At 55.2% G+C, this 16,628-nt stretch overlaps 3 protein-coding genes across 3 annotated transcripts in view; 2 read left to right on the top strand and 1 right to left on the bottom strand.

The window, feature by feature from the left end:
• F751_4175 (hypothetical protein) overlaps nt 1-2,316 on the bottom strand; it is a gene marked incomplete at both ends in the record, with an annotated part of 3,868 nt that extends 1,552 nt beyond the window's left edge. Inside the window, 5 exons of the mRNA XM_011400517.1 lie at nt 28-111; nt 299-542; nt 671-791; nt 1,008-1,988; nt 2,170-2,316. Coding sequence (XP_011398819.1) covers nt 28-111; nt 299-542; nt 671-791; nt 1,008-1,988; nt 2,170-2,316 — 1,577 coding nt within the window. The remainder of the gene's footprint in view (nt 1-27; nt 112-298; nt 543-670; nt 792-1,007; nt 1,989-2,169) is intronic.
• Nucleotides 2,317-2,667: 351 nt separating this feature from the next.
• F751_4174 (hypothetical protein) lies at nt 2,668-3,579 on the top strand (the record flags this gene model as incomplete). The annotated part of the gene is made up of 5 exons (XM_011400516.1): nt 2,668-2,760; nt 2,862-2,954; nt 3,080-3,175; nt 3,294-3,383; nt 3,526-3,579. 5 exons carry the CDS (start codon nt 2,668-2,670, stop codon nt 3,577-3,579), a joined length of 426 nt encoding a protein of 141 aa, XP_011398818.1.
• A 1,829-nt stretch (nt 3,580-5,408) lies between these two features.
• F751_4173 (hypothetical protein) lies at nt 5,409-5,855 on the top strand (the record flags this gene model as incomplete). The annotated part of the gene is made up of 2 exons (XM_011400515.1): nt 5,409-5,414; nt 5,541-5,855. 2 exons carry the CDS (start codon nt 5,409-5,411, stop codon nt 5,853-5,855), a joined length of 321 nt encoding a protein of 106 aa, XP_011398817.1.
• Between the last annotated feature and the right edge of the window lie 10,773 nt (nt 5,856-16,628).

Below are 16,628 nucleotides of genomic sequence, written 5' to 3'. Positions count from 1 at the left end.
GCCAGCGTCGCCGCCAGCGCGGCGCACAGCGCGTCGGGGGCGGGCAGGCGCGTCAGCGGCGCCAGGCAGGCCTCTGCGCCCTGGCGCAGGGCCTCCTTCACGTCCACCATCCTGGAGGTGAGATAGTGGAGGGGGGGGGGTGTGGAGGTGTCCGTGCTTTTGCGTACTGATAGAAGCATGGCTGGAACGAGGTGTCTCCGTCAAAGCAACGGGAGGGAGCGCCGGCCCGGGGGGGGGGGGGGTGTCGCACATCGACGCCCATGTCCCTTCCGAGCACTGCATCCACCCCACCCTGCACCTGAGGAAGATGCAGGGCACGAGGCGTTCGAGGTGGGCCTCCAGCGCCACGGCAAGGCCCGGGGAAGCCAGCGCGCGGGCGAGGCAGTCCAGCCCGGCGGCCGCCACGCGGGCGTGCGGCTCGGCGGTGGCGTCGTGCAGCACGGCCGCCAGGCGGTCGCCGAGGTGGCGCGGCAGGCGCAGGCAGGGCGCCTCGCCGCCCCCGTCGTCGCGCGGGCGCAGCTCCCGGGCCAGGCATTCGAGGCCTGCGGTCCGCTCCCGCCAGCCCTGTCCGGGGGCGCCCAGCCTGGCCACCAGGGACGCCAGCGCGGCGCCGGGGGCGGGGGAGGGAGGGGGGGGTGGTGCGGCGTGGAGGTCTGCGCGGTCGTTGCACTCGATGCTGGCTCCTGGGGGTCGGCGCTGCCGTCTGCCTGCTGGGCCATGGCTTGAGAAGCCACGCCGGGGTCGGCCAGGGCCTCGCCCTCCTCCGCAGCTGCGCGTTCCAGGGAGCAAGCCTGCGGCGGGGGTTGGGCAGGGCTGCAGCGTGAGTGTGTCGGACGATCTATCATGGCGGCCGCGTGGGCTGGGAGCGCGGTGCAACCCTGGCATACCTTCTGGTGATGGCCTGGCACCTGGGTGCCACGGGTGTGGACCTGCGTCTCTCTCCCCTCAGGCACACCCCGGCACCCCTTTCGCCGGCTGCCCGCCCCAGCACACCCAAGCCCGCTCACCCTGTTGGCCAGGGCCACACGCAGCGCCGCCCCCCCGATCGACTTCCTGCTGCGGCCCAGGCGTGCGGCCGCGCTCGGCGGCGGCGCCGGGAGGCACGCCGCATCGTGCGGGCGGCTGCCCCTGGGGGGTGGGGCGGGGGCCTCCTGCTCAGAGTCCCTGGCGGGCTTGCAGATTGCCTCAGATCCTTTGGCACACGGGGCCAACAGGCCCCCCTGCCGATTGGGTCCGGTATTGGCGTCGACGTTCTCCGAGTCTGTGGGGCCCAACAAGGGCGGGGCGCCTCGCCGCAGGCCAGCGTAGGGGGTCGGGGCGGCCTGCCCTCCGAGCGGGGCCGGATCGATCAGGCGGACGGCGGCCCTGCCTGGGCCCACTGCGTCGTGCCTCAGGCCTGCGCTGCCAACGCCCGGGTCGGCCCGGCGCAATGTGAGCCCGACGCGCCGCCGGCCCACCTCCTCGGGCTCGGGGTCGGGCCGGGGGAGCAGCTGGGACAGGCGCTCGCACAGCCCCGCGTCCCGCCGCCCCGCGTCGGCCACCTCCCCCGCCGCCCAGTCCGGCCAGCGGGCGGCGCAGGCGGCCCACACCTCCTTACCCGCCGCCCGGACCTCGGCGCTGGCGTCCACGACGGCGGCGGCGGCCGCCGCCTGCGCTGCCTCCGCGCCTCGCTCCAGCAGGGAGCCGTCCCAGTCGCACAGCGCGCGCAGCGCGTGCCGCGCCGCCGCGCCGCGCAGGCGGGCGTTGCGGTCGCGCGCGGCGGTGGCACAGACCAGGCACAGGAGCGCGCGGGAGGGCGCGTGGGCCAGCAGCGCGCGCGAGGCGGCCTCGGCCGCCTCGCACACCACGCCCATGGTGGTCGCCAGCGCGGCCATGAGCGCGGGGTAGAGCTGCACCGCCAGCTGCTCCGCCGCCCGGCCGCAGCTGGTGGCCAGGTGGGCGGTGCTCTCCAGGGCCTCCCGCGCCACGGCAGACCTCCTGTCCAGGATCTGGTGTGGTGTGGTGTGGTAAGGGAGGGGGCAGAGGGTGACGCAGCGACTGTGAGATGAACTGCACAGGCACCGTCGCGTCCGTGCATGCAGTGACATGGCAGGGGGACAAAGGCAGGAGTGGGTGGCCAGCATGGCCGCGTGCCTGCCGGGACAAGGTGGCATGGAGGCCGAGCAGGACCTCGGCTGCATCGGGCAGGGCGGCCAGGAGCGGAGCGAGGCTGGCCAGCTGCCTCAGCCCCGCCACGCGGCGCTCCCAGTCCTCGGCAGGGAGGGCGAGCGAGGCGATGACGTCTTGGAGGAGGGCCTGGGGCCCGGCATGGGCCATGGGGCAGGGCGAGGTCCTCTGGCTTCTTGCGGCTCAGTGCCAATAACAACGGGGGGCAACGGGGATCACGCGACGATCTTTCAAGCGGCTGACATTTTATGTGAACCTCTTTGATATTCGGCATGTTATCAAATGCGTGATCGCACCTTGGGAAGTGCACCGACTCTCTGCCGGATCGGCTGATGCTGCCTGCGAGCTGTTGATCATTTTCGGAACGCAGTTTCGAAGCGGAATGGACGGCTCCCCATAATACTCGTCCTAAGACCAAGAAGCTCATTATCTCGTCACCCTTCACAACAGAGTGAACAGTAGTAGTAACGCAACCATTCTTGAACAAGCGCGACTGGCAACATGGGCGTCTTCTCGTTCACGGGCCGGGTGCTCTTCGCCTTCCTCTTCCTGAGCAGCGGTCTGCAGAAGATCCAGCACTTCAACATCGTCTCCGTGAGTCTTAGGGGTGGAATGGGTGGTGTTCTATGCCATCCCCGGCCGTACCTTACTGCTAGAGACCCCGCGATCACTGGTCCACTTGTATCCCCACACAGGGCGGCCCCGACATGGAGCATGTCGAGCCCAAGCTGGACAAGTTTTTCGCGCAAGTGGAGGAGCTGGCGGGTACCAAGCTGCCCATCGGCAAGGTGGGATGGGGCTAGATGGAGTGGTGGGAGATGTGGAAGGCAGCTGACAACTGGGCATGTCTGTGGCCCGAGGACTACATCGATCGATTGCTGATGACGGTCCTCGGACCCCAAACATTCGACAGGTGACCTACCCTTACTTCCTGCTCATCGCTATCCTCCTGGAGCTCATCGGTGGCCTGCTGTTCATCTTCAACAGCAAGCTCGGTGCTCAGTTCCTGGTGAGGGCGTGACGTCTTGAAGTGGGCCGGTTGTGCTCATGGTGTGCTTGCCATGAACAACTTGCGTCTCATCAGAAATTCGTCTTACATCCCTGTTCCATCCCCACCCCACTTCCAGCTCCTCTTCCTGGTGATTGTGACGCCCATTATGCATGCATTCTGGGACCTGCCCGCCAGCAGCCCTGAGCAACTCAATGACATCATCAATGTGAGTTGTCTTTCGGGGCCAGAGGGAGAGGAAGTAAAATTTTCCTGATCATCTGCGTGGGTGCAGGGTAGGACGTGGATGCGCTTCTTACATTCTCAGATGTGAGCCTGATATCTCACGTCTCACCCACAACACCTTGCAGTTCTTCAAGAACACGGCCCTGGTCGGATCGCTTCTGATCTTCCTGGGAGCTTGAGGAGGTTTGGTGTGGGTCCCACGGGAGCTGCTTTGTTGGAAGCAAGATTTTTGTCGATAGAAAGTATCCGTAAGTGCTGACAACATGCTCCATCCATCAAAGTGCCTGAGGTGTCCTGTAGACCTTTGCACGTCTTTATCTGCCAGCTGTGGGGAGGTGGATGCCAAGCCGGGCAGGCACTCCATGCATTGATGCTAGTTGCTGCGCACTCCCTCATCCATTGCTGATCCCATACCAGTTCACTGAGTCAGTGACATCCATAATATACCATGAGGAACCTCAGAGCTTAGGGGCCAGGGATGTAAGTACAGCCAAGCTCTCCCTCCCAGATCCTCAAGGGAGGGGGGGGCATTTCAGTCTTGGCATTATGTCGGCTTTTTACTTGCTCAAAGGGCTGACTCTGTCATTCAAACTCTGGGACTACAGCTTGAACGTGGTAAACTTTTGGCAGGTGAGTTCAACAACCCACAGTAGCCATGCATGCATGAAACGCACCTGCAACGAGGGAAGGCACATGCACTGGTTCACTACAGCATCTTGACCCTCCTTAATGCGGGCATGGTCACTGCGGGATTAGGACATTCAACGCACAGCCTCCGAATTTACTAAGCCAGATTGCCAAGCATGGTATGGACTTTTTCAAGCTCAGTAGCTGCGGATGACTCCTGCAATGCGACGCGCATCTGCGGTGCGCGCAGGCCTCGCTGTCGTCCGAGGTCCCGGAGCGAAGGCCGGGGTCTCCCGATTTAAGTTCCGGGGATGCAGGCGTTGTGCACTCACTCAGGATGGACCGCTGGGGCGATTGCTCTTTCATCCGAATTAGATGTATTGCAGTATACTCCTCTTCTGATGGACGTTAGTCCAGTTTATGTCCCGTGCTGACCAATCCCAGATGAGGGAAGAGAGGTTCGACGAGTGAGGTGGTGTACTCCTTTTCTGGAGCGGGCCCACGATGAACTAGTATCATTGTTGCTAGTATGAGGACCAAAATGATGATCAAGTCTCAAAACTACCTACCCCTCGAGGCCACGAGCATGTCGCTGAGATTAGTACCTAGGGGTTCTCGAACGGTACAATCGGTCGCGAAGGCCCCTATTCAAGCCACGAGGCTCTCTCAATGCATATGAGTCAACCTAGATTTTTCAAGCGCAGTCGGGCAATATTTCTCCATATGGTGTCGCAAGGAGTTCTACCTTGCAGGCTTGCTCCTGGACCGCTCCCGTAGCACGTGCCTACGAACCCCCGCAGCCCTCAAGCGGTATTGATGGCAATTGGCCGATAGGGGCTCGATCGGCTCAAAACCATGGGAGATTGGTCACCTAGACTCCTCTGGCGACACCCGCATCACGAAATCCGCGGCAGTACGGCCTCGTGTGATGCAGATTATTGCCGCGTGTGGCTGTCTCGAGATCCGCAGGATCAGCTGAACCGGGGTCAATGCTGGTGAGCATGCGCGGTTTTTTCTGTTGCGAGCCCATATAGCCTGTAACGGGAATTTAAAGCATTAATTTGGTAGAATGGATTCTAGCAGTGCGGGCAACCATCAGTCAAGGTCATAAATAGAGGGAAACGGTCGAACCCTAAGGGATCCCGCGTCTACCAGAATCAAATGACGGCATCATGAAATCTCGTGCCATGAACCCTCATATACGAGTGGAGCAGGCGTGTTAATTCCAGATTGAGTGCCATATCATTACTCTAGTAGGACCGTATCGGCTCTACACTGCACGTTCCTCCCAATCTTGGTCCGCAGAGTTTAACCATGAAGAAGACTAGCGCACTCCTGTTGCTGACCATGCTGGTCGCGGCGTTCGCCATCGCCGCGGCCGATGATGGCAAGTTTCGTAGGTCGCGATAGCATGGTATCCCGATGCATTGATGTGCTTTGACAGTCCCTCGACCTCAGCCAAATCCTCAATCTCAGGCAATGTGCTCCACTCTTCCCCCTCATCTCATCTCAGGATTCGAGAGGAGCTCACCCCTGCAGAGCAGCAGAGAGGAGTATCGGTCTGGGTATCGTCCCAACGACTGGCAGCGCTACTACTGGTGCGAGAGGTACAGGGGCTTCAGGAGCTACTGCTACTACTGGTGGTGGTACAATGGGCACTACTACTACAACTTCTGCCCGGGGGGTAGGTGCTCCAGGGGGGAGAGGCGCCGCCCCTTCCACTGATCCGCCCCGGCCACCCGCCAATCTTACATGTACACCTGTGTATGTCAGTCGCAGACTGCGTCATCCACCACCCCGTCATGCCACCTTCCCTCCGAATAATTAAAGTGCCTGAGCCACATCAGATCTGTGTAGTGAGGATCATGTTGCCATGATGAGTACATATTCAGCAATCAATCGTAGTAACGGCATTGTAAGATTGATCACTAGTCCAAAGTACATGGCATGTGCGACAAGACGGGCTTGAATGAATCTCTTTATATTGAGGAGAGCGATACTGGATGGGAAGCACTGTTAGGATGGTTTGGAAGGTGGCCCCCTGAAGAATGTCTGGCAGTTACAGTGAGTCTTCGACATGTCCACCACGATCTAGCATCTCTGAGACCCTAGCAGTTTGCATACCGTGAAGCGACTGGATCCCAATTCACGCACGATTACCACTCAGAGCGTGATGTGCAGGAGTATTGCAGATGTTGGAGCTCTCAGTGGGCTCTAGAGGAAAGTTAGAAACCTAGAATACAACTATGGCTGTCTCCTTGACATTCATAGGTAGCTTGGCATCAGATACTTCTACCTGCGACCAAGTTCTTGAAATATAGATACCAACATTGCAGGTGCAAGGGAGGTGAGAACAAGTAGGCATGTCCAGGGACACTTAATTTAAACCCAGCCCCAGGGTTGGCCGGCGGCACCGGCAGTTCTAGTTTGAAGTACTTAATCGAGGTGTGCGACACGTGGATCTTCTGTCTTGCCAAACATGGCAACCCCTTGAGCATCCCACGCGGTCATTGCGTAGAGTTCCTAATTGCGTGTGCTGGGAATGAGGGTCGGTACTAGCACAACTCCCCATTGGCTGCGTCGAGCAACAGCTAGCAGATATGCATGAACAGAGGACCTGCGCTACTGATGGACGAGACGCGAAGCAAACGTCAACGAGCAGTGCACTGCAAAGCAATGGGTTGGGCCAATTCATGAGGATTGAGCTACCGCCATAGAAAGGACTCCAAAGGTTTGGGGATCTGGGCCTGAAGCTGCAGCTGCCACTCTTGCAATCGCGACAAGTACCTGCACAGCAGATGACTGCAAGATCATGCAGACCCTCGACCAGATTGCCAGTTTTTTGATATGAGACCTCAAGTTGAAGGAGTAGAGGCTGATGCGTCATTGTCACATGACAGCATACAATTATTGCTTAAAGGAGCCATCAAGTTCCCAGTAAAGGTCGCGCGAACGAGACATCACATCCCCACACCCTAAGCACTAATCCACGAACATCTAGACAGCTACCTGAATGACTGATTGAGAACATATCTGACGTACCGTTGGTAGTGAAGAGAGTGGCAAATCAGCACAAGCTCACTTGCAGTCTAGCAGCCTGTAGCCAAAATGACATTGCTTAGTTCCATAGCATGGATGAGGACATGGATAGATAATGACGACGGACAAGATGCTTATAGTTTTCGACGGAGAAGTACTGTGCATCTCTGGTGTGTGTGGTGCCGCAACATGTGCACGTCCGGTGTTCTGACTTTTTTTTGAAAAGTGGCAGCTCGAGTCGGCGTCACTTAGCATTCTTAATACATCACGCAACTTTTCATACTCAGCTTCAAATGTAAATGAAGGCTTGCGTAGGCTTCGAGTCGCGTGTAGGCGCTCTGTACACTTCTGAGTACAGTCATCATGATCGCGGATGTCGAGGCGAAATAGCCATGGTACGGAGTCATGTCATTAGCGCGCTACTACTGTTCATTACAGTAGCTTCTCCGTCGAAATTTATGTATAAAAACAATCAGGATGGGCTCGAAGCCTTGACGAGAGACCCCAGAGCTCACAGCTGCGCGTGACTGCCGATCATGGTTCCGTGATGGCTACCTTCAGCAGGCTTCATGTAGCTTCACGGCTGCAAGGCATAAATGCCGCGTAACGATCCCCTGCTTCCTCGCATTGAATTTAAATCTGGCAGCAAGATACCTTTACTCCAATCGACACCGCACCAGCATCCTGGAGTAGCGATTCCAGGTCGTCATGAAGCGCACGAGCGGCCTCCTCCTGCTAGCCCTCGTCCTGGGGAGCCTTGCGATTGCCACGGCCGACCCTAGCTCTACATCTACTGGCAAGTGTCCTTGGCCTCGCGGGAATGGTGCCCTAGAACGTTGGTGCTTCTTCACGTCCCATCGACCTCAGCCCCCCCCTCTCGATCTGAACCCTTTCCCCATTCCGAATGCCTCTTTCCTGTCAGATGAGAGCATGGAGAGCAAGCAGGAGTATAGTTCTGGGTACCGCCCCAGCAATTGGCGGAGCTACTGGTGGTGCCAGAGGTACGGCAGGTGGAACAACTACTGCTACTACTGGTGGTGGTACAACGGCCGCTACTTCTACTCCCCGTGCTGGGGTAGGTGCAACAGGGGGCAGAAGGTCAAGCCCTTCCACTGATCTGCCCTGGGCACCCGCCAATCATCCATGGGACTCCTTGGAGGTCAGTCGCAGACTGATCTCTTCTACCCCGTCATGCCACCTTCCCTCTGATACACCCAAGTGCCTGAGCCACACTAGATCTGTGTAGTATGGATCATGTTGCAAGGAATACCTAACGTTTTCAGCCATTTGTTGTAGTATCGGCTTTTAAGCCTGGTTACTTGTTGGAGGTGCACGGCTATTGCAGCAGGGTGAAGTTCACTGGTATAAAGTGCGTGTGAGAGGGGGGGGTGAATGGCAATCATCACCTCAACGCATATGGAGGTAGATCCTCAGGAAGGCGCCTGGCAGCCTCTGTAACCCTTCGACATGCCAATCTCGACCTGGCACCTGTGGGACCCTTGGGACTGGCATACGGCGATGAGACAGGATCTCAACCCTTGCGAGAAAACCAGTGGACAGCTTGGTGCGTAGAAACATTGCAACAGCAGAGCTTTCCGGGGAAGCTGGTGGAAAGCTGTAAACTTCGAATGCCGATTGGACTGTCTTTCCTGGCATACATTCTAGCACAGCATTCATGTGTCAACTCTGCGACCAAGTTCCTTGACGGGTATCCCCAAGGGCACATGGCGGCAGACTGGAGATACTAGTATCGAGAACTGAATGGGTGATGTGCGACACCTTGACCTTGCTGGCTTGTCCTGTATGGCTACCCCATCAGCGATGCACGCGGTCATCCTGTTGGGTTCTCAAATGCATTGAGGATGGGAATGAGGTGGAAAACCCTGCAAAATTCCATGATGATTTGCATCGAGTTTCAGGTACCGGAAAACCCATGAGCAGAAGTCCTGCAATGCTGACGGTCACCACACGAGGCAGGGATCAACGTCAAATGCCGCAGCCTACATCGGTTGGCTGCTCCATCAATGTTGTGCCACCGCCATGGCAAGGAGTAAGAAAGGATTTGGAAATGGGCATGGAGCTAAACCTACCACTCTCGACATCTTGGAGCGTGCCTGCGCAGCAGGTGGATACAGTAATATGCAAGTACCCGACTTCATTGTCCGTTTCTTGCTCTGAAACCATCAGTCGTTGATGGACAGTGTGACGCGGCACCTCTCCTGAGGGCATGCGTCCTAATACTCCAACGTGTCTTCCACTTGCTCTGAAAGTCGAGAAATCGTAGTTTTACATATCCATGTACCAAGACCTACCTCACGAGTCTCTGCACAGGCTTCCTTCAAGTCTAGTATGAGGGCGAATCTGACATATCGTTGCACCTCATGGTATGGCCAACAACATATGCACCCCCGCAGTCTAGCTGCTATAGCAAGATTACACAGTTTGGTCCTGTAGCATGGATGAAGAAATGGTTGAGCATTGACAACGGACAAAGTGCTACGAACGTTTGACGCAGAGATACAGTGCATCTGTATAGCGCCTGGTGCCTCAACATGTGCATGTCCGTCGTCCCCGAGTTTCTTTCAAATTCAGGCAGCTCGAGTCCGCGTCCCTTCGCACTCTTCATATGTGACGCACCAATGTATACTCAATTTCAGATTAATCTGCAAGGCTGCGTATTGTTCGAGTATCGTGTAGCCACTCTGCACACTTCTGGGCACAGTCATCATGATCGTGGATGTCGAGTGACACCGAGTCACTGTACGGAATCATGTCGGTAACGTGCTGCTTTTCCTTACCACCGAAGCTGCGATGTCGAAGCTTATGTAAAAAGCAGTCAGCATGGCCTTGATGCCGCAATATGAAACTCCAGAGCGCACAGCTGCGAGTGACTGCCGATCATGGATCCGCCATGGCCGACTTCAGCGGACATTCAGGTGGCTTCAGAGCTGGAAGGCATAAATGCTGTGCAAAGGCCCTCGAATTCCTTGCGAATACCTAATTATCCAACAGGAATACATTCCAGGTGCATTTAAGTCCTCATCAGCATCTCGGGATAGCAATTCTAGGTCGTCATGAAGCGCACGAGCGGCCTGCTCCTGCTAACCCTCATCCTGGCATCCCTTGCCATCGCCACGGCCGCTCCTAAATATAATGGCAAGTACCATTAACCTCGAGGGCATGGTGCACTAGTGCATTCTTGTGCCTTTACGTCACTTCGACCTTAGCAATAACTTCGACCTCAGCCCTAGTCTCCTTCCGTCCCCTTCCTTCCCGTCAGATTTTGATCCGAGCACGCCTCTGCAGAGCAGCAGACGGGAATATCAGTCTGGGTGGCGCCCCAACAACTGGCAGCGCTTCTACTGGTGCGAGAGGTACAGGGGATACAGGAACTACTGTTACTACTGGTGGAGGTACAGAGGGCGGTACTACTACTACCGCTGCCCAGGTGGCAGGTGCTCCAGAGGGAGGAAGGTCCGCCCCTTTACCTAATGTGCCCCGGCCACCAGCCAATCTCCCATGCCCCCCCTGGAGGACAGTCGCAGGCTGATACCTCGACATCCCGTAATGTCGCCTTCCCTCCGATACACCCTAATGCCTAGCCGCACCTATTCTGTGATGTATGTATTATGTTGCAACGAAGAGTACACACTATCGGCCAGCTATTGTTATGCTGGTTCTGTAAGATTGATTACTTCTTCAAGATGTATACATGTCGCAGAAGGATAGGGGTGAGTTTATTATGTGTGATGAAGGGATACTGATTGGCAGATATCATCGTGCTATTCTTAACAAGGACCGTCTGAGGGTTGTTTGGGCAGCTCCTGTGTGTCTTGGACTTGCCATATTCAAAAGGGCATCTTTGGACGTTCGAGCTTCCCAAGCCTCGAATCGGACCAGTGCCTCATGCGTGCAATCACACCCGTAAAGACTTAGATGCGCGTGAGGCACTGAGCCAATCATAGAGCAGCACGGATGGCTTTGGAAGCTGGGCATAGAGCCGAAGGTGCCATTGTCGAGATCCAGGCGAGTGCCAGTGTGGTAGATCGCTGCAGTACCATGCATGCCCTTTACCACATTGCCGAGATGTCACTCTGAGACACTACATTGAAGGAGTAGGGGGCAACGCGTCATTATCTTCAAACAGCATACGACCAACGCTCCGAAGGCATCATCATTCTCGTCGTTTGGGTCGGTGGATCCAGACACCACATCTTCATATCCTCAGCACCAACCCATAAACGTCTGTACAGCGACCTTGATGATTGAGATTTGATCATGTCTGATGTACCGTTGACAATGAAGTGAGTAGCAAATAGCACAAACGCACTCGCAACCTAGCTGCCTGTAGCCAGATGACACCGCTTGTTTTGATAGCAGCTATGGTGATTTGGGTCAAAAATCGACGCCGGATAAAGTTCCTGCGATCGTTTGACGCAAAGGTATGATGCATCTTTGAAGCGAGGGGTGCCGCAACATGAGCACGTCCGATGTTCTGACTTTATTTAAGAAGTGGCAGCTCGAGTCCGCGTCACTTAGCATCCTTACAACGTGACGCACCTCTGCATACTCAGTTTCAAATGCAAATGAAAGCTTGCTTAAGCTTCGAGTCGCGTGTAGCCGCTTTGCACACTTCTGAGTACAGGCATCACGACCGCGGATGTCGAGCGGAAAATAGCTATGGTACGGAATCATGTTATTAGCGTGCTCCTGCTGTTCATCACAGTGGTTTCTAGGTCGAAGCTTGGGTACAACAGCAATCAGCATCGTCAATTTAACGCGTAAAGTCACTCCAGAGCTCACAGCTGCAAGCGACTGCCGGTCATGTTCCCGTCATGGCCGACATCAGCGGACATTCATGTGGCTTCGCCACTGGCAGGCATAAAAGCCGCGTAAGGACCCCCTGCTCGCTCACAATCAACCTATACCTACTGTACAATACCTTGAAGCCAATCCACATCGCACTAGAACACTGGAATACCGATCTTAAGCCGACATGAGGTGCACGAGCGCCCTCCTCCTGGTAGCCATGCTGCTGGGAAGCCTTGCCATTGCTATGGCCGGCAAAAACCCCAAGCATAATGGCAAGTATCCGTGGCCTCGACAGAATGGTGCTCTAGTGCATTGGCGTTAATTCAAGCCTCGTCGATCTCAGCCCTACCCTCGACCTAAGCCCGTCTCCTCCTTCCAAATCCCCTCCCTACTGTTAGGCGAGACCACGTCTATGGAGGGCATGAAAAATCACAAGTCAGGCTACCCCGACCACTGGCAGGACCACTGGTGGTGCCATGAGCACAAGAAGAACAACCATAAGCACAGCCACTGCTACTATTGGTGGTGGCACCACAATCACTACGACTACCACCATTGCGAGGGCCCATGCGAACATGGCGAGAAGCTCAAGCCCTATCACTGATGTGGCCCAGCCATCCGCCAATCTTCCATGCCCCCCGTGGAGGTCAGTCGCCGACTGACCCTTCTACACCCCGTCATGCCATCTTCCCTCCGATACATCCAAGTGCATGAGCCACATCAGATCTGTCTGGTGAGACCATTGTGCAATGAAAAGTACCATTCCAAGCCATCTGTCACAATCTCGGGCTTGTAAAATTTAATAATTGTTCGACTTGATGACCTAATGCTTACAGAATGAGGCGACCTGCCCTGAGAACATTGGGAATCTCACGAATCCGAGTTGTCGTAGACGTGCTCCGAACAGTCCGACGGTTTAGTATATCAGATCTCTGTCTCTTCTGCGCCTCTCCAAAAGCGTTTATACAGCATTCCCTCGACTCTAAGATGGAAGAAAATCTGATGTACCATTTCGAGGCATGTTAATGCCTTATAAACTCGAGCACACCCGCAGTCTAGCTGCCTGTAGCCAACGAACGCCGCATGGTCGCGATAGCACATGGATGGAACATTGGATTTTGAATTGTCGACAAGCAAGGATTTTCGAATCATTGACGCATGAGTGCTTTTCATCTCGGTGATGCCGAGTTGTTGGTGCTTAGTTTCCCACTCGACACATTGGTCTCGAGAAGCCGACCTCAGCGCCCCCAAATTTCGAGTGCTCGAGATTGAGAGCATGGCGGCCATGCTCCTTTCGCGGGAAACCAAATAGGTGGAATCCGTGGGACATTCATGTGGCTTCATTGCCGAGAAGAATAGAAGCCGCAAATATGAAGACCTCGAGCTCGCTTTGATGCATCTGATTGCAGCGACAGCGTCAAGTCGCAAGCAACCAACCCTTTCTGAGAAAACCTCTGCTATCCGCAATCGGTTGGCATGCAGCGCATGGTTTACCTTCTGCTTATCGCCTCATACTTCGCGACTTTTGCATGCGTTAATGCTGAGCGCAGCGGTGAGTGCTTAGTATGGGGTTCCTTTTCGTGCTCGAGGTTGCCATAGAGTATGGCTCGTGTTGCCCTTCTGGATGTCGTAGAAGGTGCACTCTCGACCCATGTCGCACGTCTAGTTTTCGCAGATGGGAGACTCGGGCGCCTATTACTCAACGACACTGCTGAAACCGTAGTTAATAAGCCTGCTGCAAAGGAAGAACTATCTCCTAAGACAACAGTCGAAGAAACAACAACAACTCCCACCACCGGCACCAAAGGAGGCACATCTAATTTTATCGGTGGAAACAGCCGCTTCAGCGAAACTGCTGCCGCGATTGCGAGGCTCGGCATCTTCCCCAGGGTGAGGCACTTTTGTCTCGACGACGGACACTGCTTCTGGTGGTGGGTGTCTGATGACGCCCTCAAGACAAGGCGCTGCCCCGAGGAGGACTGTGGAGACGCGGAGTACAACTCGCCGTTTGAATGAGGGGCATGACCTCAGCCGACTCCCGCTGCACCCTTGGAGCACCTTGCACCCATTGGAGGCCTTGATGGAACCCATGAATTCCTACTGTTGATCTATGGCATCGATCTTTTATTTTGATCTTACGTCTGTGAGCACATCCTCTCGCTGTACGCCGCGGACCATGGCAGTCTGATGGTGTAATGTGTCTATGCCTTATCTGTAATGCATCAGACTTGATTATGGATGCTCGCAGAATGTTAATATGTCTTTAGAGAAAATTTTATTGAACTTTTGCATAGAACGGTCTCGATTTCGAAACCTCGTAAGAGATCCTCGAGGTTTAGCTGCAATGAGGTGGCGAGGTTTGATGGTCGACGCCATGCCCAAGCAGGTGCCGGCCGACGGAGACATCAGAGTGGTCGTTTTGGACACTGGGGTGAGGTAATGAGTAGCAGGCAGTAATGACACATTCTTCTGCCCGTAAAGGAGTCGTCATTGTGAAACTTAGGGTACAGCAGGAAGCGCACGTCCGTCTGAACTTCCCCAAAGACTGGAAGCTCGAATTCGCCACCCCGAGCATCGATAACACGTGATGTACCAGTAGTTGCTTAGTCTGCGAGATATCTGCAAGCTTGCATGAGCTTCGAGTCGCATGTAGCCGCTCTACTCCTCTGGGTACAGTCAGCATGGGCATGGAAGTCGAACACCACCGACCAGCAGGACGGAAATTGTTACTGCTATGCTTCGCCAGTGTAACGAATCAGCTGTAAGGTCCAAAAAAGTCTCCGTAAGCTCTCACCATAAGGTCAAATGTTCAGTAAGGAAGGTCAAGAGTAAGGGCTGGGGGTGAGTGATCAGATCCCCCGTCACGGTCGACTTCAGCGGACATTCAGGTGGCTTCATCCCTGAAAGGCATAGAAGTCGCGCAAGGACCTTCCATTCCTCGAAATCATCTAGCATCCAACAGGAAGACATCACCCACCCAGATATCAACTCATCATATTCCTTGGGTCTCGATTTCAGGCCGTCATGAAGCACACGAGCAGGCTCCTTCTACTAACCTTGGTCATGGCGACCCTCGCAATCGTTGCGGCACAGGGTGAGGTCGAGTGTACTGTACACCATCATGCTGAATCATTATGAGGATGATGAAGCCGGTGTGAGAAGCCTGATGCTGTGGTCATGTTCCTGGTTAATGTCTCTCCTTTCTTCTTACCGACTATTGGACATACGCAGATCGTACGGTGGATAGAAGCCTCCTGTCGGATTCAACTGGTCAAAACGAAGACGAAGTCCAAGAAGGTAGTGAAGATAACAATGGGAAGCCATTCAGTACCCAATCTAGCGGCGGTAGCAATACTCGCGAGAACTTCGACGGGAGCTTCGGCGGAGGCAGGAGTTTTGAGGTCTTCTCCAAGAGGAGGTATTTTTGCGCCGATAACGCGCACTGCTTCTGGTGGTGGAGAGCTGGGAATGCTCTCCAGTGGAAGCGCTGCCCGAATGACGACTGCGAGGATGCTCGGCAGAACTCGCCCTTCGATTAAGAAGAGGGGCTCGGCTACCCTGCTCAGTTCCTGGGCACCCTGTACCCGGTGCATTCTATGACTCTTCCCATGTACTCAGTGTGCTTCCATGTATGGACTTGAGATTGTTGCTGAACTCTTGAGGTATGTGCGCATTCTGTCACCCCCTGATGCGAAGTTGCAATAGCTGCATGACATAGTTTGGCGATCCTCAAGCGATCATGAAGTAAAGGACATTTGAGCACCCCTAGCTACGCCTCAAGCGAGGACATGATTGGTCGGTGCACATCAATGCCGACAGATCAGGCTCAATGTGTTGTGAGGGTTCCCCTTGACCAGGCCCTTTCCCCACTTTCCACCTGCATCCGTGCCCTGCGACGTGTCTACGACGTCTGGCACAGTGCCTGAAACTCAAGCCCCTCACCGTATTCGGGGTCTTGTTCTGCAACATTCCTACTTTAGGTCATATACAGCGATCCACGTTGTGGGGTCTAGCCCGGCCCCACAACACAATGCCACACAAGCCCAGCTCAGCAGAGACTAGAATGGCAAGGGAGTTGAAGTATTGCGATCAATGTCGAAAGGATGATCCAGAGGCTCCATTAACTCAGATGTCTCAATACTCAAATGGATCGTCACAGCTGGAGCTCTGCTCGAAAGATTGCTGGGCTGCAGCTCGAGGGGGAAGATGGTGAACACATGAAAAAGGCGTCCAACAGTGCCACATTCGAGGGGATGTACTGAGCTTACTATGGGCAATTAGAGGATCGGATATAAGGCATTATGCAGCACAAGCATCAAGGACCTGACTGAAGCCTCGACTTTTCAATCCACAGAATGTACAGGGTTGCCAGGCTGAGGTACCTTCCCTAGCGTACCATGATCCTACCTCAAGGGCGGCGTTAGCATCAGCCGTAAACCGACTGCCAAAGGGCCTGGTGCCTCCAGGAGGTGGCCCCAGTGCTCAAGCTGTGAACTTGCGCTCCCCATCTCACCTTTATGAACCCTGCCCGGGAGGACTATGATGTTTATTTCTTGTACAACAGCCGTCAAAGGGAACAGTACAAGGACTTGACGCTGAAGCTTGGATCTCAAGACGAGGCACTATATCCATACAAAAACTCATGGAATACCTGCCAAAGGGGAACAGTTCAGAAGCTGGGATCGACTCGTCTTGGGCACATGAACTGCAGATGGTATCAAGTGCAAAAGGTACACCTACATATGGTACA

The sequence above is a fragment of the Auxenochlorella protothecoides genome (genome assembly GCF_000733215.1).
Source record: "Auxenochlorella protothecoides strain 0710 unplaced genomic scaffold scaffold49, whole genome shotgun sequence".
In the NCBI taxonomy this organism is placed as follows: Eukaryota; Viridiplantae; Chlorophyta; class Trebouxiophyceae; order Chlorellales; family Chlorellaceae; genus Auxenochlorella; species Auxenochlorella protothecoides.
The sequence above is the reverse complement of the archived record's forward strand: the minus strand, read 5'-3'. Positions and strand labels throughout refer to the sequence as shown.